We start from the raw sequence: 22,456 nt of genomic DNA on the forward strand, positions 1-22,456 counted from the left end.
GTCATTATTGTAATCACAGTCTGACCTGAGGCTACTGCTGTGGACAGCATCGGGCAGCTAAAAAACAACGGCGCACCCAGTCAGACACAATAACGCTCCAATTACGACTACCAAGGTATTCACAACAGATCCTGGTGTGTCATATGTGCTGGTATTTTTATGAAGTTCGTAGAATTATAGTGTACATTTTAGTATTCCAGTGAATTTGATAGACTTTTTTAAAGACTACTCTATTTTGAGTCTAAAAGGAAAACTGAGTCTATTAAACTAACATGTGAAAGTTCTTTTTATTTAAATAAATAGAAATTAGGGGGAATCGTCTTTTGCTTCTTTGCCAAGAGTTTAGTGAGATGCTATTACTCATTCTATATCTCTGGAGTTAGAGGGCAGTTAGCACTTGAGCAAAAGTATGCAAAGATAGAAAAGCAGCAACACATAGGCAATATAGAGTTAGATAATAAACCAGAATATGAATTTGAAAGTCTTACCTAACCATAAACATGATCTAACTATAGTGTTTCTCATTTCCTAATAAAGAAAAGACAAGAAATGTAAAAAAAAAAAAAAAGGTAAAGCAGTCACAGAATTTGCCAGTTACACTTAATGCAATTACTAGCACCCTAATAGCACAAAAGCCAAATCTAAAAGTATAATATAAAGCAGAAAACAACATATTGTTTCTTTCTTAAAGCTAAATAGCCAAAAGAGAAGAGCTGCTGCATCATAAAGCTGAACCATAACTATAAAGTTGGGGACCATACCCAGAAATGATAGTAGGGTAAAACACATAATAGAACTAGGGTTGATTTCAGAGTTAGGTGGTAATTATTCAAACATTGCATATAACATATGGGATGTCGTTATAAAAAGTGTTTTAACCAGTCAATGCATTGCGTATATGCTACTATATGAGTGCCTACAGTGATTTCTTACCAAAACAGAGATACCCCACACATGCTATATGCTTTAAGGCTGTTGAGTAACAACACTAAGATTTTTAAAATGGACAGCAGACTCACATCTGAGCCTTTGGGAAACCAACATTACAGTACCAGGCAATCATCAACCTAAAGATGAACTCTGCTGCGGTTCCTGCACTTGTGTACTTTCATATCCTCGTGATGGCAAGCTCAAATTCAAGTGTTATGTAATGATAATTTCTGTGTGTACTTTTGGATGAATCAAAATAAACACTGATATGTATACAGAAGGTCTCAGCCAGCGGAAGCAGGCTTTAGCCAAGGAATGTAGATGTAGTTACGAGCTGAGGTTTAACAGAGTCAGATGGTTTGCTCAGATAGACACTTGACTTTCTGAACCTCAGGGGCGAAAGGTCAGGAGAAAGTCAGAGGGTATAGCACAGAGGGGAGCACGACCTCTTCAAACGGTTGCTTTTTGTTGTGCTTAGTGAATAGGAGTGAGCTAAAGGGTCTTTAGCTAAATATTTCAACTGTCATTGTGTAGACATGCAGTATAATGATCCAGATGTCAACAAAAGACTGAAAGTTGCCTTTGCTTTGAGAGTGGTTGACAGGCTGTAGTATGCACAGTGTCATGCAAAATAGCTTGCATAATGAATAATGTGATAATTTCACTCACTACACATGTGTCTAATAGAAGTTATGATTATATACAAGATGGATATACAAAGCAACTAAAGTACTTTGCTTAGTTTGTCACACTTGGGGTGTCCCAGTGCATCACAGCTTGGAGTCTGATAGTCAAAAGAAGACTGTTTTCTCATTTTAAGTAATTTATATTTGGCCATAAAACTCCACATTCTTCCACATGCAGAGCAACAGCAAGATCCCATTACAGAACAGAGCAGTCATCACTGATAAGAGACATGACAAAGATGAAATCATTAACACCAAAAAGCAGCTGGAGGTGGGTTTCAAAGTGGCTTGCAGGCTGAGCTTGAGTGACTATGCGGCATGCCTGAGCTAATGCAACACTCGATAACTCTTTTTGATGCTGTTTAAGGCGTGTGTAGATGAATAATTGAAGTCAGCAATTCAAGTCAACTTCATCCCTGTAAATGTTATACCAGTGTATAGCAAATTGAGCAGTAAAGCTAGCATGTATTTTACAAATAAAGAAGGAAAAAGAAAAAACAAACAATAAAGATAAAACTAAAATCCATTCCATCTCATTTCCTGTCAAAATCAGGCATGCAGCGCATGCTTCATTTCAAGCAAAAGTAAACACAATTCAATTCATCAGGAGCTTTATGGTGTAATTTACGAGGTGCTAAGATTAGACACATGGCAGGAGACACTGTCAGTGTGTCTGCATGCCTTTTCCTTTGCATTTGTAGTGAGCAGATGGTGGGAGTGGACACACATGCCCTGACAGAGAGCTCATAGAAAGTCTTCAAACCCCACCACCTCCTCCTCTCTCTCTATGGTCCATAAAAGGCCACAAGCGACCTCTGACCCCTCTGGTATCCACTCTGATTGGGGGAAAGTGCTCACAGTAGCTGAGCTGGAACAATGCTCAGTGGTCAGTAAGAGGGAGGGAGTGGGGGGGATTCCCTACCTCTTCTTTCTTCCTCCCTCTCTTTTCTGTCCCTCCCTTCATACAAACCCAGAAGTTGTGCGGAGTCAGAAACACGCCAGGAACAAACAGGGGAGCTCATTTTTCCATCTGGGATACGAAAGGAATTGGGCATGGCAGCGAAACTATCCAGCCCCTCAACACACACACACACAAGAAACCTCCAGTGAGTTGAGTTCACATTGCTTTGTTGCATACAGAAGTGAAAAAAGGGAGAGAGAGAGAGAGGAGGAGATTCTTGGTCACAGGGAGGCTTTCATTCACACAGGGAGGCAGAGCGTAGTAGAAAGAGATAGAGATTTTTGGAACAGGAAGGGGAGATCCTGGAAGTTTGGGGGTAAACAGGAAACCTACAAACAGGAGGACAACTTCTGAGAGTGTCACCGTCATGACTGCATCTCTTGGTATGTACGTGCACACACACACACATGCCAGAAAGCCTGAATGATTGTGTATGATTGAATAGTTTTGCTCACAAGTGTGCGTACACACCGGCTGCAACCACCTACAGTCATGATACACCGGTGAGCTTTTAACAGGTTTCCTCGTGTTCTTTATTTTTATTTTCTCAGTTTTCCTTATATTCTGTCTCTTGTTTATGAAATGTTATCTCTCCCTCAGTCCCTCACGGAATGTTTAAGGAGGCGCACATGCAGAGAAACACTTCCCCTCTCTTCTCTCTAATCCAGGTCTCTGGTATTTGCCAACACTTCCTGGAATTTTTCCTTTTTCAGCCACCCCCATCCCTCCTTAAAAACCCCACATTCTGTCTCTTTTTGTGCATGAAAAAACGATTTAGCGTGCAGCCCGTCTGACATCTCACACTCGGTGGGATGGTGAGGTGGTTTGTTCCATTGCCGTGTTCATGATGTCATCCCTTTAAAGGCTATTATGGCCTGTGTTGTGCAGTCATGGAGGCTGATGTATTGGTGGTTAACCGAAGGAGGCCCCGTTTCCCCCTTTTTTCTGCCCTACTGACCTGGGTTGAACTGAAAAGTCTTTGAAGATTTTCATTTTTTGGGGGGTGCTTATTGCTCCCAGCATTCCCCCGGGATGTCACACTCAACAAAGTAAGCCACAAGTAAACTTCAGCAATTTTTATTTTTCCTCCAGGAACAATCTTTGTCTTGGTTTTAATTTCTAAGTGTTGAAGTCAGGTTTTGAACTTGGAGTAAGTACAGCTGGTCTTTTTGATATTTTTATAATACTGGATAAATGAAATTGCAAAATGGCGCATCTTTTGAATTTGATGCATTTTACTGCTATTTCTGGACATTTGATAAGCAAAAATATATGAAAAGCTTAAGGAAATGAGATACAAATTTACAAAACTGGTCACCAGGACTTCTTCAGTACGGTGGAAATAACCCGTCTCCCTGCTTTGCAACAGAGAAAGAAAGTTAGGCACAGACATAACTAGAGAAGAGTGGCACATTAAAAGAAAATCATCTGCTTCGTTATCAAAATCACCCCTTGAAAGCCTATTAGGAGTAACCCTTTTATGAAATGGGTGGTTTCTTTGCCATATTTCAGGCCAGCTTATAGAACAAAATGACTGAGTTTACATCAGAAGTTAGTGAGGGGGATCTCTGCCTATGCAGCTATCCTAGAAAAAAATATTCTAATTATCATCAAACAAAATCTTTATTTATGTATACAGAGGTGTCTTGAGTGTACCATATGCCTCCAGAACAGCTTCAGTGTGTCTTGACTTGGATTTTCCACATCTCTGTAGAGAAGTGATCCATCATTTTACTGGTATAGAGTTTTTCCAAACACAGTGGTTCACAGTCTCCCATAGGCAATCAACTGGGTTGAGATGCAGTTTTATGATTCACGTGATTTGGATTTCACATTATTCACATGATTTGGATTTTCAGTGAGTCTTTGTTCCTATATGAACAGGGGGCATTGTATATCATAAAAGAGAGCACTACCTTGGGCACAGAATAAAGGTGATCCCTCAGAACACTGGGTTGATTTGTTGTGCAGTTTTGGTTCACTTGTCCCTTCAGGATAGACAGGAAACTGCCCCCAACAGCATGATGACCAGATCCCTAAATAATAGGGGTCAAAAGGGTCACTGTTTTCCCTTTATTTTGTTACCCACCTGTGGTTAATGAAAACAGTCCAACATTTATGGGTAAAGAGAGATAGTCTGTCAGGCGTAGGCAAAGGACAGGTGTACTTCCATTACAAAATGTTAAATTGCTACTGCAGACAATAGTAAAATACCAAAAGCACGAAATGTCTCTATAGAGATTGACAGACCACGTGACTTTCGCGCATTGCATGCCGGTAACTCGTGGCAAAAAATCCAAGTACCGCATCAAGCATTTGCAGCACCGCAAAACGTTCATTCTCCGGTTCCAATACCTTCTTGCTTTTTCTTTGCCCCCCAAAAAAGTTATGTACAAAACGAAGGAGAACAATGCCGGTCCGTAGAAAGACAGACTTGATGAAAAGTCAAAGAAAAGATACGAGGAAAAAAATCAAAGGAGTGAAAGGGTTATACCCTTACGAGCACACAGAGTGGACAAAATACGTTAGCGTGCTGCCCAACTTTCACCACGCTCATATTTATAATTATACGGTTCTTGGAGTGAGTGCATACACTCATGAAGTTTAGTAATTTCAGGTCACTGCAACAAGCCCAGGTACAGTTTACCGACGGATGGGTACAGGAGCTTGAAATGCACCGTGTAGAACGAAAGACCATCGTACGTATCATAAGTTTACCAGTCTCACAAATCGTCTTCATAAATACACATTCGTTAACCGTTTATTAATAGGACCTTTAAGCTCAACGGTAATTATAATTAGTAGTGGAAATAATTTCTGGTTCGCATTACAGAAATGTAGCAGTGACAATAATACTGTATGCTGTAATCGTACTGGGCAATTAGTGATACAAAAAAACTGTTTTATCCTGTGAATAAAAGTATATGTTTTTGTCATTGTACCATGGTAATAAATGAAGCGAAACGCAATATTGTGTCAGGACAATTCACTATTTATGCACAATAAACAAAGGAGCATAGCGCCACAATTTCTGTTCAGCGCCAGACTTGCTTGTAACCTATATCACTAATTATGTTATAAAAAATGACGTATTAACTACAACAGAAGACTGACCTTTGTGGAAATGTTTGGAGCAAACTAGCCTGTGAGCTGGAGTGTTCTGGGACGTTATATTTGGTCTTTGAATGGCTGCAATCCAGGCCATCCGTCGCCTCTTTTTACTTCGGAAACATGGCTCGAACAATTTCTCTTCAACGACGTAATCCAATAAAAAAACAATCTCTTTACCCGTCGGCTTCCCGTGGCTGTCGTGTGACCGGCTATTGCAGTTAATAATACAACAGCTTCTTGACAGTTTTTTGTGTTTCTTTTTATCGCTGTGTAACTGATTTCAATTGAAAGCCTGCGTGCGCTAGTACCTCTTGCCACGAGTTCCCAGAATTCTTTGCGGTTTTACCCTTGAATGACGTCACATTTTCAATCTCTATAGAAACATGAAAACTCAACACCACAGAGAAAGAACAGCTACAAACTAACAACTAAACAGAGTCATCTCTCTATGACGATTGTTATGATGCTGTTATGGTTGATGCATTGGTAATTGTTGGCATGATGTCAACAGTGCCCTGTAGTCAGGATAAAAGTGAAAGAAGTGGTTTCAAAGTTTTTGGCACAGTGTCTTTTCCAACGACTGCAGCAGTCTCAGGTTTTGAAATCCGTCTCCTCCAGTATCCAGACATCATTGCCAAAACTATGTCGCATGGAACATTTATGCACTGCTTGGGAGGTGGGTTCTTTTCTTTTTGTTACCACTGGCAACTTACAAAAGTCTCTTGCATGACATGCCAAAATAAAAGCCACGGCCACAGAAATGGTTGAGTGTTATGGTGAAGTGGATGTGTCATGATGTTTCCTCAATGTTGCATTCAGAATATGTTTTTGCTGCCCTCAAATGGCCAAGTATTCTGACTTTAGCCCTTTTACTGTGTAGTAGCTTTTTCAAATACTAATAACTATAACAAGTAGCTATTTTCAGTTAATTAATTCTTAATAATCATCAAAAAGGTGTATTCACTAAAGAATTTGACACTATTAAGTAGTAAGAATTAAGTACTATGGTTAAAGTAGAGCAATTGAAGGATTTTCTTTTTTTTTGTTTATTACCATACTGCACACTACAATTAAGCACTATCACTAATCACTAAGTTTTTTGTTTGTTTTTTAAATTTTCAGTTCAGTTGTATTTACATAGCGCCAAATCACAAAAACAGTTACATCAAAGCATTTTATACGGTAAGGTAAAGACTGGACAACAATACAGAGGAAACAGAAAACCCTGTGAGCTAACACCAAAGCGACCACTTGCTGCAACCAGTTGGGGCTGAAGGGAGGAAGACAGAACAGGACTAGACAAAAATATCAAGGAATCTGCAGATAGTTGTTGTTAGCATAAGTAGCTGCACAGTGTCAATAACAGGTTCAGAATTTAGAGAAGTTTAAAAAAAAAAGCTCCATTTCCCTATGGGACAAATTTATTGACAAAGGCTGTTCAGAGACACTGTGCAGATGTTTGACTTTTGCTGTGGCGCAGGAAAGCAAGGGCAAAGATGGAGAAAATCAAACCACAAGATGGAAACTTTTGACAACAGAGCAGACAGAGGGCCTGTTCAGGACGCAGGCACCAAGATGGAAAAACCGAAACAAGGATTTTGTTCCTCCAATCATTAATCAACAACTGGTCCGTGTTAAAGCTCTGGTTATGTGAGACTTACCAGAGCATACATTGTCTAGCATGCAAATGCTGATGATGCAATCATTTTTAGTACACTTTGGAACCATATGACAAAGCAGGAAGTATGGAATCTGTAGGCAGTCCATATGACATGATCTTTGCACAAGGGTGGAGTTTATGGCCAGATTTGAACAGGGTAAGGTTTACCTCTCAGAAGAACTAAACAATGATATAGACTTATGGAGCAGCAGAAATGCTCACAGAAGAGGACTTACATCCAGTTATTTTGTATTCATTATTTTGCTGTAACCATTATTTCCACACAGACAGGTTAAAAAAAGTGCAGCATTTTATTTACTTGTTGTTTTAAATTAATTGGAATTAAACTGAATGAATGGCTGTATTAGACTTATCAACATGTCTATTTGACCTACAGTGATTTGAGACAGAAAAAATAAATTGACAAGTTGCTTTTTAGTTAGCATCATACATGTCTCCACGGTGTTAGAAAGGCTCCAACATGTGTGGATCCAATACCAGGAGAAAAAAAAAGCATGATTACTTCTCCAGACGGGTCAAGTTTGAGGAATTTCACTTGAACTGATCAAATATCTGGGTTGTTTACATGCTTTACTGATACATGAAGAATACTGATATTCATCTTCATCTTGAGGGAGCTAAAACTGAATAACATGAGCATGTGATGATTGATTTGCATAGTTATGTCATTATATTATGAGTGAAACCATAGCACTGAATCTGACTGTGGTCCATAAAATCATTGTCATCATGACAATTCTCGAATAAAAGCCCGAGCGATGGTCTAGTCCCTTCAAACACAGTCTTGATTACTGGTCTTTATTTACAGTGTTGTTATTCTTCACTCCCTCTCCTTTGCCATTTTACTAAGTTGATAAAATTGTCAGTCTGAACACTAACAGAGAGCAAAGGAATTTGTTTCACATACAACCTCCTACTAGTTTGTCCTCCCCACAACTTGGACACTAAGTTTCTGAATAGCTGAATGGGTGGAGGAGGAGGAGGAAGGAAGACATCGCAGAAACTCAAATTGATTGAGTTTTTTTTTTTTCCAAGTAAGGCCTTACCAGACAGCTGATTGCATTCTGATTTAGGGCCAGGTGATACCAAAGAGAAAGCTGCATGCCCTTCTCTCCCCAGACTCAGACAAACAGTTGATCCGACTGCAGAAAAATGGGCTAAATTTGTTTAAAGTTGTTTTTGGAGATACTTTTGGCAGCTTATCATCTTCATTGATGGTTAGGTCCTGGCTAAATTGCCCATACAGTAAGGAGACTTAATCATAATTGTATTCAGTTTAGAAAATCAAGAAAGAAAAACAGAAGCAAATGTTTTACATGTGCCAGATGAATTGGATGTGGATCGCATTGGTTGCTGGCACATTGCTGTGGTTGTCATTTGAAGGGAAGAAACTGACTTGTCTGCAAACACTGATCTGTAGTGAAAACTGCAAAACGAACAGCAAATTGACACTGTTTGGTTTCAAAGTAAAAGTAGTATCTTTTGAAGCCCATTAGCTAACTTTTAACTGGAAGGCAAATCTTCTACATTTCCCAAGTGCTACTACTGCTCGTCTAGTAGTTAGTGAGTGTTTGGCGACAAACATGAAAAATTATAGGCAACCATTAAAATCTGTTAGCACCAGAAGCAAACATTAGCAGGTTTTTAGCACAGCAACCAATTTCTCCCAATGAGAGTATATGAAACTATATACTGAAATTTGGCTTTTAGATAAAAAGCAAAACATAACAAGAGCCAACTTAGCAAAAACTGACTTAAAATACATCTAATGTGTGTGGAGATTCTTCACAGAAATATATTAAACAAGCTGAAAAGATATTTCCATCATGCCTTCTGCCTTTCTTTTAGAGGACAGACGTCTTGTTAGAGATGTAGTAATTGTTGTTCCTACTTCTGTAATGAACAAATACTCCTCAACTGGAGAATTAGCACCAGCAGTTTTTATTCCCCCAACCTAAACATCATCAGTTTGCAGATGGAAATTGTGATTCATGTGCTTTATTCAATATGCTTTAAAAATTGCTGTAGTTTTTGCACATATATACCATCCATTGTATCTAGTCTGTAAATATTTTTGGTAAATTACAAGAAGTTTGGTACTCTTTGGTACTGTCTTTTAAGTGATTGTAAGTATTTTGCTATTTATCATCAAAATTCGACTGCATGCTGTCAGGTATCGATCAAACAGGCAAAAAGTTTGAGAAATGCTGTGTATGCACAGAAAAAGTCCATCTCTAAGACCGCAGCATATTTTCAGCCTTCCTGTTGCACACTCAGAATTGGAGTTGTTTATAAACAGGAAACCAATACTTAAATCATCCAAAAACTCACGTTGGCAGATTTATATATAGAAATTAAGCTTCAACTCGGGGTTTGACTTGTTCTCATTAAAATTAAGGTTTCTACTGTCAGGGCTTAACTTTTAAATTCACCGGAATGAACAAGAACCTTACTTAAGCTAAACTATTTTTGACATTATTATTTCTTCATAACACATAGTCTCACTGGGTATATGGGTAGCAGCAGGTGTCTTCCTCCCCCATTGTTTCTCTGAGAAGCTGCAGTCTGTGATCCCAGTGAACAGCTGTACTGTAACATACTGTGAAACTCCAGACGTGCCAGCCTAAGTCTGTGTGTGTATGTGTGTGTGTATTGAATACTTGCACTCTGCATTCCTGTGGTCAGCATGCCGTTTCTCCAGCAGAGCTGCATGCATCCTTGTGTTTATGTATGTGCGTAGGCTCAGCCTTCTCTGCTAATAATGCACCACACAAAGTTCTTCTTTGTCAGATAAAACATTAGCCCGCTGTATCTTTCCTAATTTATTCAGCAGGCTCTGCAGTCTGAGGAAAATATAATCTCCAGATCAGGTTGTATTTTATTGAATAGAATTCATATTTGTTCTAAGTAAGAAGGTATACGGTACACACATTCACAGTCTGAGCCACCTAACCATCACTCACTGTGATCAGAAAAGTGTGTGTGTGTGTGTGTGTGTGTGTGTGTGTGTGTGTGTGTGTGTGTGTGTGTGTGGAGGGGTGGAGGTGCTTGGCAGTTGTGCCCACATGGGCTTGTGCCATTTGGAAAAGGTTTTGCATGGTTTAATGGTAAACTGAAGAGGCTTTGTTCAAGTGAGAGCAAAACAGTGCACAGGAAAACGCTAAAGGAAAAAAAAATCATCCTAAAGTTTCAATGCATAGTTTGTTCAGCAACTCAATTGGTTACTAACCAAGTTTAGCATATCACGCTAAGAGCTGAAAGTGATGAAATGAACAAATTTACAGTGCAACAGGGAAGGAACTGAAACAGAAAATGTCATGTGAAAACTTGAGCTCTTTTGGTCTGGACCAAAGTGATGGACCCACCAATATAACTCTGGTATCTTGAGCTACTGTTTTAGGAACAGAAACATTTTTTTCACGCAAAACTTTAAGCAGCTAGAAGTTACATGTTTCCTGACTTCTTTTTAATAAAGCACAACATTCAAAGACTAAAACTATTTTTTTCTGTATTTTACCATCTTAATCAAAAACAATAATGTACTTTATGTTTTTTTTCTCCTATGTTGTAAAACTGTAAATTTGGAATTTGTTTGGTAATTACCAGTACAGTTCATTTAGGGAAGCTGTGGTATAAACCTTAAACTGGGTGGTGGTCTAATAATATGTGCACTGTATGGTAGTTAACAAGAGTCTAGCGTTATTGAATGGTGATTTTAGTCAGAAGTATACTTGATTATTGATTGATTAATGTATTTAGCAAATTAGCAAAAGACCATTTTTCACCTGAACATGAGTAAGGATGACACAAGGAATCTGATTAAATCATTAGTTCCAGCAAATAACTGAGACTTCTAGCTGCCATTGATAGTAATGACTCTTGTTTAATGCGAGCGGAAACAGTGTGAACCACAGGTTGCTGAGAGTGGAGGTTGGCTCAGCAGTTTGGATTTGACAAAGATTTTGTTGCTTTTTCTGTTTCCAATGAAGAGATGACTATCCTTCCCAAAACATCATCTTCTTCTTTTAATCCACACTATTAACATAAGTTGATGTCTTACATGCCAACAGATTTTTTTTCTTTTTTTTTTGAGCATCAAATTATTATCATTTTACTTAAACCACCAGAGTGTATAGTATCTGGCAAACCTGGATGGTTACACTGTCCATTTAGTTTGTTGTGGAGTATCTTTGACTCTAGACTTCATTGGCAACATTCAGTCCATTAATTTATACATTTTTTTTCTATTGTATGTCTATGTCTGCCTTTATTTGGATGATAGCTGTGATCTTCCTGGACTTGGATGAAAGCTGTCTATCAAAATTCAGTGGACAGATGTTTCACACATAATTCCTTTCAGCTGCTCTTTCCTGGAGTTATTTTTCTTTCTGCTTTACCTTCTTCCAAGCTTCTTTAGACTGGCAAGATTCATTGTACAGGGTGGGCCATTTATATGGATACACCGTAATAACATGGGAATGGTTGGTGATATTAAAGTCCTGTTTGTGGCACATTAGTATATGTGAGGGGGCAAACTCCTCAAGATGGGTCGTGACCATGGTGGCCATTTAGAAGTCGGCCATCTTGGATACAACTTTTGTTTTTTCAATAGGAAGAGGGCCATGTGACACTTATTGGTAATGTCACAAGAAAAACAATGGTGTGCTTGGTTTCAACATAGCTTCATTCTTTCATGAGTTATTTACAAGTTTCTGACCACTTCTAAAATGTGTTCAATGTGCTGCCCACTGTGTTCGATTGTCAATGCAACCCTCTTCTCCCACTCTTCACACACTGATAGCAACACCACAGGAGAAATGCCAGCACAGGCATCCAGTATCTGTAGTTTCAGGTACTGCACATCTCGTATCTTCACACCATAGACAATTGCCTTCAGACGAGCCCAAAGATAAAAGTGTAAGGGGGTCAGATCGGGAGACCTTGGGGGCCATTCAACTGGCCCATGATGACCAATCCACTTTCCAGGAAACTGCTCATCTAGCTAGGAATGCTCAGACCTGGCACCCATAATGTGGTGGTGCACCATCTTGCTAGAAAAACTCAGGGAACGTGCCAGCTTCAGTGCATATAGAGGGAAACACATCATCATGTAGCAATTTCAAATATCCAGTGGCCTTGAGGTTTCCATTGATGAAGAATGGACCCACTATCGTTGTACCCCATATACCACACCAAACCATCACTTTTGTTGTTCCAACAGTCTTGGAGGGATCCATCCAATGTGGGTTAGTGTCAGACCAATAGCGGTGGTTTTGTTTGTTAACTTCACCATTCACATAAAATGTGGATGACTGGTTGTGTAAAGCGCTTTGGGGTCCTTAGGGACTAATAAAGCGCTATACAAATACAGGCCATTTACCATTTAATAGAATAATACAGTTGGTCTCTATATATATGCTCTTAAAAATACATGTCCTGTTTTGCAATGCAGTCTTATAAGAAACTTGTAAAGAAATATATTGCAAGAAAAATCAGTTTTCTATTTTCATACATAGCACAGGGTTTTTTCATCTTTAATTTGTACCTGCCTGAAAGTGTGTAGCTATGGATACTGTGTAGCATAGCTACTGCCAGTGAAAGGTGTAATAGCAGTCTGTGGATTCAGTCACAGAGCAGAATCTAAGGTCAGAGGTCAGGTTGGGGTCAGCTGGTGTTGCCACACGTATGACTGTTCTGTAATTAAGCAAACGTGCTGGGATGAGGCGCGATGAGCCACAGATGTGAAAAATCACGGTGAAGATAATCGACCGTGGGAACGGTGGGGAGATGAGAATTGGCTGCATTCCTGGAATCATCCCCAGAGAGGAATAAAGACAGTGACTGTGGGAATGGCTGCTGCTCTCCCTTCAGTTTGCGTGTGTTCCCTGTAAGAGACAACGACACCAACACAGCCCGGGATTATCTTTGCTTTCTGAACTGCACATCATCGCTTATGTGTGTACATGTGCGTGCGCCTGCTTTTATTTATGTAACTTTTTGTGCACTGAGCTCTTGACCTTTAACCTTCGAGAATTCAATTTGAGTGTCAACTGTTACTGTTTGGTGCATCGGATACTGTGTGGGAATGTGGTGTTTGTCAATAAGTACATTTCTTTACATATTTATACATCTTATATTTCTGATACTGCACCACATTTCAGTGATTGGTGTCGCATTTATTCCTCTACAAAAACTGATTCACAGAAGATTGTTTCTTAATTTTCAGGCAACATACCAACTATTTCATGGTGTTAGGTTTTCAGGAAGAAGGATTCACTGTTTTTCCTTCATTCTTTTAATTGAACAAAAATAATTTAGATATTTAAGTTCTTAGTTGTGCTGAACAATTAATTTGAAGAGGTCCCTTTTGACTCTAAGTATCTGATGTGGGTGGTTTTGCAATAAGTAATGATATTATAACACTAATCTATTTTTTTTTTTTTTGCATGAACTATTTTTATCTTTAACTTTTATTAGTAAATTTTCTGGACTGTGATGTACTTTTCCTTGTAACATAAAAATAGCATCTTTGCATATGCAAGAACCCATTTGTTTTCTCTAAGACCTGCAGACAAATAGCTGTGATGAATAAACATTCAGATATGACTCTGTAAAAGTCACTCTGCAACACAAACAAAAGTCTTTCAAAACTCTGTAAGAAAAGGAAGCCATTTTAGCAGAAGCACAGGTAGCTGTACCTATAGCTTCTATTCAAATGTTGTTATTTGTCAGATGCGTTTAGAAATTCAGTCACCAACTGACCAGAGAAGTGCCAATTCAAGTGGCACCAGTTTTTAGTTTAAAGCATACACAAGAAACTTTTTGATATGTTTGAAATGAGCCATTACCACAGCAGCTGCCATTATATTGACACTTTACATTTAAACTTGAGGACACTTGTTATGCCATACAGAGTGTTGGCACTGTAAAAATGCATGTAAACATTAAGCTGTGGGAAATTCATAGCATCATGGCAAGAAGCCATAGCATTTCACTAGTGGCTGATGAAAAATACGCTCATTATTTGCTATATTACTCCTGGATTTAATTTAGAAATGTTCCTTTATACCACTATGTGTTTTGTTTGTTTTGTTTCTTTGTTGATATGCACCAGAATCCAGACACGGTTAGTTAATAATAACTAAGGACTTGTCACCCAGAGAGTTGATATTGTTTTTTAGGTTACCTTAGGAATTTAAGGACAGAGAAAATGTAAGCTAGTTAACTTTAAGTTTTACTCTTTAAACTATTGCACAGTTTATTCTGTTACACACACACACACTGTGTACTTTACACACTGGGCCTTATTTGTAACAAATTCTTTGAATTCATTAACTCACTGTCAGCATGTAGGATTATATAATCCACTTGAGATGATGCCGCTTGTCCAGTATGATCACAAACAAAGCTCAGTCAAAATGCCTCCATCTACCAGTACTTGAATGGAGAGAACGAGCGGAAGAGAGGAAGGGGGTGGGGCAGCCAGCCAGCCAAACAAGGAGCTCTTTATAGTGACTGACTATTTTCACGGTGACTCATCGTAGTTCACAGTCCTGTCTTTAGTCTGAGGAAGCCTGCCCTCATGTTTGCTGAATGACACACTGCATGATCAGAATGCCCAGCATGGATGTTTGGAGTGACCCCCATCCCTCCTGAAACACACACACAGACACACACAGACTGTCAATTCACAGAAATGTACTTTCTTGGCAGACTGGCTCCGATAACCTCTCACTAACTCTCTTCTATATGTGCAATTTGAGTTTTAACTGAATGTTAGTCCCGATGGTTACACAGAATTTTTTCTTAAACAAAGCTTAAAAAATGGTCAGTTTGGTAAAGTCAGCACTACTGAAATATCAGTCATGTATCCTTTACGTTTAGCTCTTTTATGTAGCAACTTAATTAAAAACAGAAGCCATGTGGGCCTGTTATGTTTTTCTCATTTTCTGTGATAGTCTGGCCATTTAGCAATCCAAGGTGATAGTCCATCCCAGCAGTACTGAGCAATTGCTAATTCACATTATCGATAGTCAACCAAGAAAAACCACAAGTTTGACCTTACCTACATCTTTAGCACAACAACTATAGACTGGAACATTTACAAATACAGTATGTATCTTGGCCAAACTGTTGTGAACTACAACCTCAGCTGTGTGCATGTGGCTGTGCAACAATGTGATTGTTGCACAAACTATTTTTGTAGTTCAGCTGTTGATTGGTTCTCTTGGGCGAAGAAAAGGAGAGTCAGCTTTCTCTTTATCAATGCAGAATTCTCCCAGAGATTTGTTGAGTGTCCAACAAAAAAACCAAGTGCTGTTCAAACCTTCTGTTTGCAAAAGGCAGCCAATCAGAATAAAGTTGGCTTAAAGGTTGTGTGATCTTAATATACTGTGTGATGTGAGCTGCGCAAGATTCAGTTTAGGACAAACAAAAATTATTTTGAATCATGAATCATGCAAAGCTAGTCTACTACAGTCCAAGAATAAAATATAACAACGGAAATCTAGACAATCTAAACAAGTCTCCATAAAAGGTGAGAACAAATAAATAAATAATAAATACTTTAATATACTTTAAAGAATTATTCCTTAAATGAACAGTTTCTGTCAAACCTCAACAGGTGTGTTTCAACTCTCAGTCTATAATCCAAACAAAGGTAGGGTCCCAAACAAAAGCTTAAACAAGCACCAGTTAGCAGTGATTTTTTGGGCTAGTTTCTGGAACTACGTCAAACCCTGGTATGTTTTTTTTGTTTTGGACACTAAACACAGTAGAATAGCGGTTACTTCATTTTGTATTCCTTATTTATTTATTTTTTTCAGATTCCCGGAGTTTCCTGGACAGCATGAACCACGGCAGCAGCTCCACAGAGGGAGAGATATTCAGATCAGACGTTCCTGCTTCCTGTCAGAGGATCTTTGGCTCCATGTGCTCAGTGTCATCGGGCAGCCCCCTCCCGCACACAGACAGGTACACAGACACTTCCATGCCCATACTCACCGGGTATGTTTCCAACGAGCAGTTTTGAATGACCATATTAATGCTGGGTAGAATCATTTCTGAAGTTTTACAGCTGCAAATGCTGTGATTCTCCATTCCTGCCACACCCCAAAAGCACAAAGGTGTTCTTTTGAGTTCAGATCTGGTCCAGCCACAGAAGCACATTTTCATGCTCAAGGAACCAGTTTAGGATGAATGAAAATAGCCAATATAACAAGATGCACATAGTCAATAACGATACATGCTAAATGTAAACAAACTGATTGTGGCTTTTGAGACATGATTGATTGATTGATAAGAAGCCTAAATTCTGCCAAGTAAACATTCCCCACCCAAATCCACCAGCAGCAGGAGCAGAAGCTAGACTGTTGATAGAAGGCATGCTGGGGTCATGGATCTCTTCATGCCAAATTCAAATTCTAAAATCTGCAGCCTCAGCAAAAATCTAGATTAGTAGAGATTACCCTCTTATGAACTTGTACCTTACAGTCTCAAAAATGAAATGTGGGCTTGATTTAAAAAAAAAGAAAAAAAAAGTGATAGATCTTGCATAGTTGCACGGCAGTTAGCAATGTCACCTCACATCAAGACAGTTTGAAAGTTACAACATGCTGTGTTAATAATTCATCTTCTTAATGATGTTACGTTGTTAAACTGATCATGGGAGATAGTAATAATAATTATATTAATTATTTATTTTAACCTACACTATATTGTCAAAAGTATTCACACACCCATCCAAATCATTGGAATCAGGTGTCCCAATCACTTCCATAGCCACAGGTGTATAAAATCCAGCACCTAGACACACAGACTGCTTCTACAAACATTTGTGAAAGGATCTGTCGCTCTCAGGAGTTCAGTTTTCTGGAGTGATGAATCAGGCTTTGTCATCTGTCACTCTGATGGACAAGTCTGGGTTTGGCGGTACCAGTAGAATGGTACTTGTCTGACTAACAGTTTGGGGATGGCCCTTTCCTGTTTCAACATGACTGCGCACCAGTGCACTAAGTAAGATCCTTCAGACATGGATGAGGGTGTTTGGTGTAGAAGAACTTGACTGGCCCAGAGTCCTGACCTTTGGTATGAATTAGATCGGAGACTGTGAGCCAGGCCTTCCTATCAAACATCACTGACCTCATGAATGCGCTTCTGAAGAATTGTCAACTACTCCCATAAACACACTGCTAAATTTGGAAAGCCTTTCCTGAAGAGTTGAAGCTGTTATATCTGCAAAGGGTGGGCTGACAGCATTTTAAAGGCTGTGGATTAAGAACAGGATGTCACTCCAGATCATAGGCCTGTGAAGGCAGAAGCCAATACTTTTGGCAATATAGTGTATGTTGGCTGTAACACTTCACACTGATGCATTGCCTGACCTTATGTTTGTCTTTTTTACGTGATTTAAATTCCACATCATAACCTTCTCTCCCACAGCTCCACTCCTCCTCCAGTGTGGCACGACCATACTTCAAACTCCCTGAACTCCTCGTATCCTTCCCAGCCATCACCTCCTCTATCTCTCAACTCTCCCAATGCCCACAGTTCTCCTCATGGGCCCGCAGGGGCCCACAGGGGAAGGGACAGCACAGACTTGTCCTCATTATTGTTGGGGAATGGTGGCCTGGAGGAGAGCCTGCTGGAGGCAATGGAGGGCCTTGGTAGTTTTAACCTGTTTGGAGAGGAGGGCCTTGCTCCACTGTTGCCTGAGAAAAGAAGGGGAGGTGAAGGGGGAGAGCTTAGCTCCCGCTCCCCTTCACTGAGTGGATATTCTAGCCCTCGTAGTGGAAGCAGTCTCAGCATCCCTTTCTCATCTTCCATGACCCCTGACCCCCTAAGAGGAATCAGTGGGGCCTCGTCACCTGGAGCAGGTAAACAGTCCCACATAGATTCTCTGAATGTGGCACTGATAATTTATTTTCTCTGTTCCTGACATGAACATTTCAAACTATAAAGATAGCTTTGTAAAACTTCATATGGAAATTTCTCACCACCCCAAACCCAGTCTTACTATTAACAGCTTTTTGAACCAGAGCCACACAAATGCAGCAAGCATCCTAACCTGAAGATGACTTTCATTTCCTTGACCAGATACATCAGACTGTGCACTACACCAATTGGCTTTCTTGAACTGTCCTTGTCAAATCAAACATCCAAAACTATCCTTTTGGTTTATTGAGCTGGGGTTGTTACAGGATATGGTAAAAACAGGAGAGATTTATATTACAAAGTTGATCCAGTGGGACATTTTATGCTTCCACCTCAGGATTGAAGGTGGATTCTAATATCAAAAGAAACTTTGTTTACATTAAAGTAAAACAGAAAATGCTTCACTGAGTTGACAACAATTGAAGGAGAAAAAAAAGGCTAAATGCACACATCAGGGAAAGCACCAAATAACAACAGTCGCTTCAAAGTGCTTTATATTGTAAGGCAAAGACCCTGCAAATAATAGAGAGAAAAATCCAACAATAAGATGACTCGCTTTGTGCAAGCACTTGGTGACGATGGGAAGGAAAAACTCCCTTTTAACAGGAAGAAACCTCCAGCAGAACCAGGGCTCAAGGAGGAGTGGCTATCTGCTAGATAACAAATAGAACAAACAGATGCTGTGGAATAGAACCAGAGATTAATAATAACTAATAAATGAATGCAGAGAGGATTGTAAACACATAGTGGGTGAGAAAGGTAGTGAAGAAGAAACACTTCTGCATTAAGGAAAAGCCCCTGGGAGCCTACAGCTATTGCAGTGTAACTAAGAGAGGATTCAGGGTCATCTGATCCAGCTCTGACTATATGTTTTCAAAAAGGAAGCGGCCTAAAAGCTGAAGGCTCCGCCTCCCATTCTTCTTTTAAATGTCATAGGAATAGAGGGAGCAACAGTAATAGTGATCCAGCAGTCTGTGCTCTGTTGGGGTGATATTATGGTACTATGAGGTCTTTAAGATAAGATGGGCACTTCTCCTCATTTACAATGAGAAGTGTTTTTCGAAAGCTCAAATATGTCAAAACAGGCATCACTAAATTGAACAGCTAGCTAATTAAGGTGTAAGAGTGTTTGAAATGTAATAACAAAGAGCCCAAAACAATAATGTGTATAATGTAAAGCTGTTTTCAGAGTCAAATCTGGAAGACAGAATTTGTTTCATAATGGGAATGATATCCCATTACTATCTGTCCAGCATAGTCACTCAGTTCAACAACCATAGTCATGTTTAATTTCAGGGAGAAAAAGCTGAGTCACTCACAGGTCTTTTGCCTTTTCAATCCAATTAGCTAATTTCATGTTTTATATCATAATATGTTAAAATGATCAAGGCTATTTAGGAACATGATTCAAACGTGACCACATGTTGGCTGTTAACTTACCGTTGGTCACTAGTTAGGTTTTGTTATAGAAAGATTAAGAGAAATCTTAATCGGAGTTGCAAAGTGGTGGCACCAAAAATCACGAATCAGGCTAACTGAAGATATTTTTGTCTGTGTGGCTACACGGTGTACTCACCCTTTAACTGTGAGTCTGGTCATATTTGGCTCAAAGCTGGTGTGAAACCTAACAGAGAGCTTTAACCTGTGTCTTGCAGACTCTGGCAGTAAGCAGGATACTGTGAAGTTTGTTCAGGACACTTCCAAGTTCTGGTACAAGCCCGACATTTCCAGAGACCAAGGTAAATATTGGTCTTGGACCACAGTGGTTAATGGCCACTTGTGAGAAGATAATACACCCTTGTGCAAAGGTTTCCTCTATGTACAATGCAGACTGAGTCTAACTTTAGCTTATCTCTGCTTCCTCCTTCTGTTGACCTATTGAACAGCCATCGCGGTGCTGAAGGACAAAGAGCCGGGTTCGTTCATTGTCAGAGACAGCCATTCATTTCGTGGCGCATACGGTTTGGCCATGAAGGTGGCCACACCTCCTCCATCAGTGATACAGAGCAAAAAAGGTGGGTTGAATGCCATGTTCTGCATATACAAACTTTCTGTGAGCTGCCAAGAGAGCACTGCAAAAATGATATTTAAAGGTGCAAACCTCAGCACTATGAGTCAGCTAAATGGGAGTGTGCTTCCTAGTATTTTGGACTTTAATCACTATTTTAATTTACACTTCATGTTAATTAAATATTAACCTTTGATGTAATTTATAGATATGAATAAACTAAGCCATGAGGCCATGTTTTGCAGGAGGAGATCTGTCTAATGAGCTGGTGAGACACTTCCTGATAGAGTGCACACAGAAAGGTGTTCGGCTTAAAGGATGCCCCAATGAGCCTTACTTTGGTGAGAACACTGCACACGCTATGATCCAGATTAAATACCTTTTTTTTTTTAAATAAAAGTAAAACATAACAGCCTTGACCTGATCAAAGTCTAACTACAGCTAGGAGAGCAGCATGCTTCCTCATAGCTGTTTAAAGTCCATCCCAGGTCATAACAGACAAGCACCATGCTGCCCCCTACTGGTCAGCACACTGGAGTGCAGCTGACTCATCTCAATAGTCATACACATGATGATTTTTGTTGACAGGAAGTCTCACAGCGCTGGTGTGTCAACACTCCATCACGCCACTGGCTCTGCCCTGTAAACTCATCCTGCCTGACAAAGGTAACGAAATATGAATTTATATCACAGAATGGGAACACAAGTGGAGCTGGGAATCGATTAACTCAGTCAGTTAAGCACAGGATATTAGGGGCACTGCAATGAAAATGCTTTAAATACAATACTGTGCAAAACTCCTGAGCCACCCCTAATCTCTGTATATTTGGTTCAAGTGATCCAGACTTTCTTGTCATTTTCAAAATGGTCTTGATCAGTAGAAGTGGAGTACTTTGGGCTTTTTGATTGGCTTTCATTGGTTTTCATTCTTTGTTTGACATCTGTATATGAAAAAGGACTTCACAAAACAGTACAGTAAATACCTAAATACATTTGCACAAAGAAAAATGCTTTGATACATTTTGCTGAAGAACTCATGGGCCATATCTCACGCTATTAAATTTCTCTCCACACTTTGCTTGGATGGAGCTGAATCTGCTGATATAGGCTTACATTTATTTCCATCTATATTTTCTTATATATTCATTTTGTTTACTTTTTCCAAAATATGCAAGACAAATGTTTTCAAATTAGTTCCTGGTCTTTGAAGTCACTCGGATTTCCAAATCGTTTTATCTGGAACATGCTTGTCATAGTTATTAGAAACTAAATTTTATGAGTGGATTTTACGTTGTTTGCAAACAGCAAGACTGATTTTTAAAAACCAAATGTTGTTTTCCTTTTTGCATATTTTTGTACAGTTATGGTTACAGATTCTTCCAGCGTGTCAGTACGCTTGTATTTTTAGGGATTCATTTACACCAAATTCACCCTGAATCAACTCCATCAGTCAAGGCTGACTGTGGCCCAAAGAAAACTGGACGGGCCACAATTGGGCTAAAGAATGTTGCCATGTACAGTCTTTGTATGCTCTTTCTGACGTCTCGACATGTGACTACGATATATTCAAAAAGTCCAAGCTGAGAAAAATACTTCAGTTAGATGGTTTATCCCCACGCTTCTGAATATTCACAAACTTTTACACTACCATGTACTAGAGATGAAGCAGCTGTCACGTACCTCGTGTCTGCTTGGTTACAAATGCAGTTTGTTTTGTTAACGCACTGGTGTAATTTGTGAGTTTTTCCAAGAGAGCTCATCACTATCTTGTGTTTGCAGATCCACTAGAGGAGCTGAATGACTCCTCTACACAGACAGCAACAAACTCAGCAGCTGAGCTTCTCAAACAAGGAGCAGGTATGACATTTTAAATTAATCTGTGCGCACAGAATATTCATTTATTATCAACAGAAGCTTGTCAGAAGCTTGTTCTTTCTTTGTGCTGTTGTAGCGTGCAATGTGTGGTACCTGGGCTCTGTAGAGCTGGAATCTCTCACGGGACACCAGGCGGTCCAGAAGGCGACCACAGTCACGCTCTCCATGGATCCTCCACCTCCCTCCACTGTCGTACATTTCAAAGTCTCAGCGCAGGGAATCACACTCACTGACAACCAGCGGAAGTGAGCATTTTTTGCACCTGCAGGCCA

General features: G+C 39.5%; 1 protein-coding gene across 4 annotated transcripts in view; it reads left to right on the plus strand.

Moving 5' to 3' along the window:
• The window catches only part of tns3.2 (tensin 3, tandem duplicate 2), a 53,844-nt gene that overhangs the window by 27,783 nt on the left and 3,605 nt on the right, over positions 1 to 22,456 (plus strand). For all 4 annotated transcript variants that reach the window (XM_035910770.2, XM_006797855.3, XM_035910769.2 and 1 more), the window contains 8 exons: positions 16,195 to 16,342; positions 17,810 to 18,243; positions 19,957 to 20,040; positions 20,188 to 20,316; positions 20,555 to 20,650; positions 20,898 to 20,975; positions 22,089 to 22,166; positions 22,261 to 22,429. In XM_035910770.2, the coding sequence (XP_035766663.2) occupies positions 16,195 to 16,342; positions 17,810 to 18,243; positions 19,957 to 20,040; positions 20,188 to 20,316; positions 20,555 to 20,650; positions 20,898 to 20,975; positions 22,089 to 22,166; positions 22,261 to 22,429 (1,216 nt within the window). The remainder of the gene's footprint in view (positions 1 to 16,194; positions 16,343 to 17,809; positions 18,244 to 19,956; positions 20,041 to 20,187; positions 20,317 to 20,554; positions 20,651 to 20,897; positions 20,976 to 22,088; positions 22,167 to 22,260; positions 22,430 to 22,456) is intronic.

This window comes from Neolamprologus brichardi, chromosome 17 (assembly GCF_056152115.1).
Source record: "Neolamprologus brichardi isolate AB-2024 chromosome 17, ASM5615211v1, whole genome shotgun sequence".
NCBI classification, from domain to species: domain Eukaryota; kingdom Metazoa; phylum Chordata; class Actinopteri; order Cichliformes; family Cichlidae; genus Neolamprologus; species Neolamprologus brichardi.